A 3,149-nucleotide genomic window follows, 5' to 3' on the forward strand; every position below is an offset into this window, starting at 1 on the left:
TTTGGGTTGGAAAGGACCTTCAAAGGTCAACTAGTCCAAACCCTTCCAGTCATAATCATCATCACAGATCATGGAATCATAGGAGAGTTTGGGTTGGAAGGGATCTTTAAAGGTCATCAAGTCCAACCTTCTTGCAACCATCATCATCATCATCATCATCTCTCGGGGTGCTGGCCATGGTGAGGGGCTCGGCCCCTGCCATGGCACTGAGCTCTGTCGTGGTCTTGTGTCCAGGCTACCGGTCGGTGCCGTTGAAGAACAGCTACACCGAGGACCTGGAACTCGCCTCCCTCCTCATCCACATCGAGATCATCAACGCCAAGGCAGGTGGCCCCGTCGCCTCCGTTTCCCCGACCTGAACGAGGAGGGTCATCTCCTCGGGGGGTGGGGGTGCCCTGCCCGTCCCCCCACACTCACCCTTTTGTTTTGGGGCAGGAGGAAGATGAGGAGAACCTCTACTCGTCCATCCAGCAGCTGCGGGACCGCGCCAGCGAGCTCTCCAGCCAGGTCTCCAGCTACGAGCGCACCAACGGCTGCGACTCCCGCTACCAGCAGCGCCTGGACGAGCTCCGGGCGGCCCAGGAGCGGCTCATGGAGCTCACCGAGGTCCGCAACCGCAAGTGAGTGTGTCCCCTGCCCGTGCCTTTGGGTGCTCCCTCTTGGGGTTGGAACACAGGTCCTGTGAGGGGAGGCTGAGGGAGCTGGGGGGGCTCAGCCTGGAGAAAAGGAGGCTCAGGGGAGAGCTCCTCGCTCTCTGCAACTCCCTGACAGGAGGGGGGAGCCGGGTGAGGGTCGGTCTCTTCTCCCAGGCAACATCAGTAAGACAAGAGGGCTCAGCCTCGAGCTGTGCCAGGGGAAGTTTAAGTTGGATATTGGGAAGAAATTCTTTCCAGAGAGGGTGGTCAAACGTTGGAATGGGCTGCCCAGGGAGGGGGTGGATTCTCCATCCCTGGAGATTTTTAAGAGGAGAGTGGATGTGGCATCAGTGCCACGGGCTGGGAACCACGGCAGGGTTAGATCCAGGGTTGGACTTGACGATCTCGGAGGTGCTTTCCAACCTGGCTGATCCTGTGATCCTATGATCCTGTGATTCCATGATTCTAAAGCCACCCCTCTGCTCCCCTCCAGGTTGATGGAGAAGAAGAAGAGGGACCGGCAGATGGTCACCAAGCGCAGCTGAGCGGGAGGGACGCGAGCGCGGGAGCTCCCCGGCCACCTCCTCTCCTGCTGCACGGGGAGATGGGGTGGCCATAGCTGGTCCCCTGCCCGTGGCCGGGACTGGGTGACCCCCAGCTTTCATCCCATGTCCCCTGGGGCTCGTGGCCACATCCCTGTCCCCACGGGGTGGCCGCCGTGGCTCCTCTTCCCCCTCCATCCTCCAACGGGGAAACTGAGGCACGGGGGCCCAGCCGGGCCGGGGTGGGGCAGGACCGGCCACCTCCATCCTGGGGACGGGTGACAGGATGGGCTGGCAGTGAAACCCCAGGGTGGGGACACAGGGGACACTCTGAGGGGGGTCAGGGGGGCGTTTTGTCCCCCCCCTATAAATATCTGTATTTTCTTCTTTTATCCAGCCTGTACATATGGCGGGGGGGGGGGGGGGGGGTCTGGACCAGCCACAGTATTAGGGCACAGGGAGGGGGCCCCAAAATGTCCAGAGATGTCCCAGCAAGGGAGCAGGGGACGAATCTGGGGGTGTCCCACAGGGCAGGGTGGCAGTGATGAGATGCCCTGAGGTAGATACGGGCACCACGGTGGCCCCGGAGGGGACAGGGATGGCACCGAGGAGACCCAGTGTTGTCACCAAACCCTGGGAATGGGGACAGATCCTGCCAGTGAAGCCCATGGAGGTGGTGGCCGGCCCAGCGGTGGCTGGGGACATCTTGGGGTGTCCCCCGGGGTTGGGGTGTCCCAGTGGGGGACCTGTGTATTCTTTGTATGAAAATAAATCTATTTAGCCAATATTTATACCTGTGACCTGCTGCCCTGACCTGGTGTCCCCTCCCCAATGTCCCTGCGGTGGGTGATGGCCCCAGGGGGGTCCTGGATCCAGGGTGTCACCCTTGTCCCCCCCTGACGTGTCCTGGAAGTGGTGGGGACACTCAGGCAGGGGTGGTGCTGTGGCAGGGCCACTCAGGGAGGGGACACGGGACACAGGACATGGGACAGAGGGCACAGGGCCAGGGGGAACACAGGGCCCAGGGGACACAGGGCCCAGGGGACATGGGACAGGGGGCTCAGGGCCAGGGGGACACAGGGGACATGGGACAGAGGGCACAGGGCCAGGGGGACACTAGCCAGGGGACACAAGGGCCATGGTGATAGAGGGCCAGGGGACACAGGACTAGGGACCATGGGGACAGGGGGCACAGAGTCTGGGGACACGGGATTAGGGGACACGGGGACGTTGAGACAGAAGGCTCTGGGGACACAGGGCTGTGAGGACATGGGGACACATATGGGGCCATGGGGACACACACGGATCCATAGGGACAAGGGGCCATGGAAACACCCACAGATCCATGGGGACATGGGGACACAGGTCCATAGGGGGACACACAGATCCATAGGGACGTGGGGACACAGGTCCATGGGAGGACACACAGATCCATGGGACCATGGGGACACCCACAGCTCCATGGGGACACCCACTGCTCCACAGGGACACCCACAACTCCACAGGGACACCCACAGCTCCATAGGGACACACACAGACCCATTGGAATTTGTGTCCATGGGGACCCCACAACTCCATGGAGTCACCCCTAGATCCATAGGGACACCCACAGCTCTATGGAGACACCCACAGCTCCATAGGGACACCCACAATTCCATAGGGACACACACAGACCCACTGGAATTTGTGCCCATGGGGGCACACACAGATCCACAGGAATTCGGATCCATAGGGGCACAGGTCCGTAAGGACACCCACAGCTCCATGGGGACACCCACAGCTCCACGGGGACACATATAGAGCCACGGGAATTCGGATCCATAGGGGCACAGGTCCGTAAGGACACCCACAGCTCCATGGGGACACCCACAGCTCCACGGGGACACATACAGAGCCACGGGAATTCGGATCCACAAGGATTCGGGTCCACAGGGACACCCAGGGATCCATAGGAATTCAGATCCATAGAATT

At 61.2% G+C, this 3,149-nt stretch overlaps 1 protein-coding gene across 1 annotated transcript in view; it reads left to right on the top strand.

Moving 5' to 3' along the window:
• Window positions 1–1,964, top strand: part of LOC113959300 (1-phosphatidylinositol 4,5-bisphosphate phosphodiesterase gamma-1-like) — a 26,298-nt gene extending 24,334 nt beyond the window's left edge. Inside the window, exons 30-32 of the mRNA XM_027668221.1 lie at window positions 235–323; window positions 436–620; window positions 1,129–1,964. Coding sequence (XP_027524022.1) covers window positions 235–323; window positions 436–620; window positions 1,129–1,180 — 326 coding nt within the window. The 3' untranslated portion in view covers window positions 1,181–1,964. The remainder of the gene's footprint in view (window positions 1–234; window positions 324–435; window positions 621–1,128) is intronic.
• Window positions 1,965–3,149: the final 1,185 nt, after the last annotated feature.

The sequence above is a fragment of the Corapipo altera genome, unplaced genomic scaffold (assembly GCF_003945725.1).
Source record: "Corapipo altera isolate COAL_440 unplaced genomic scaffold, ASM394572v1 206, whole genome shotgun sequence".
NCBI lineage: Eukaryota > Metazoa > Chordata > Aves > Passeriformes > Pipridae > Corapipo > Corapipo altera.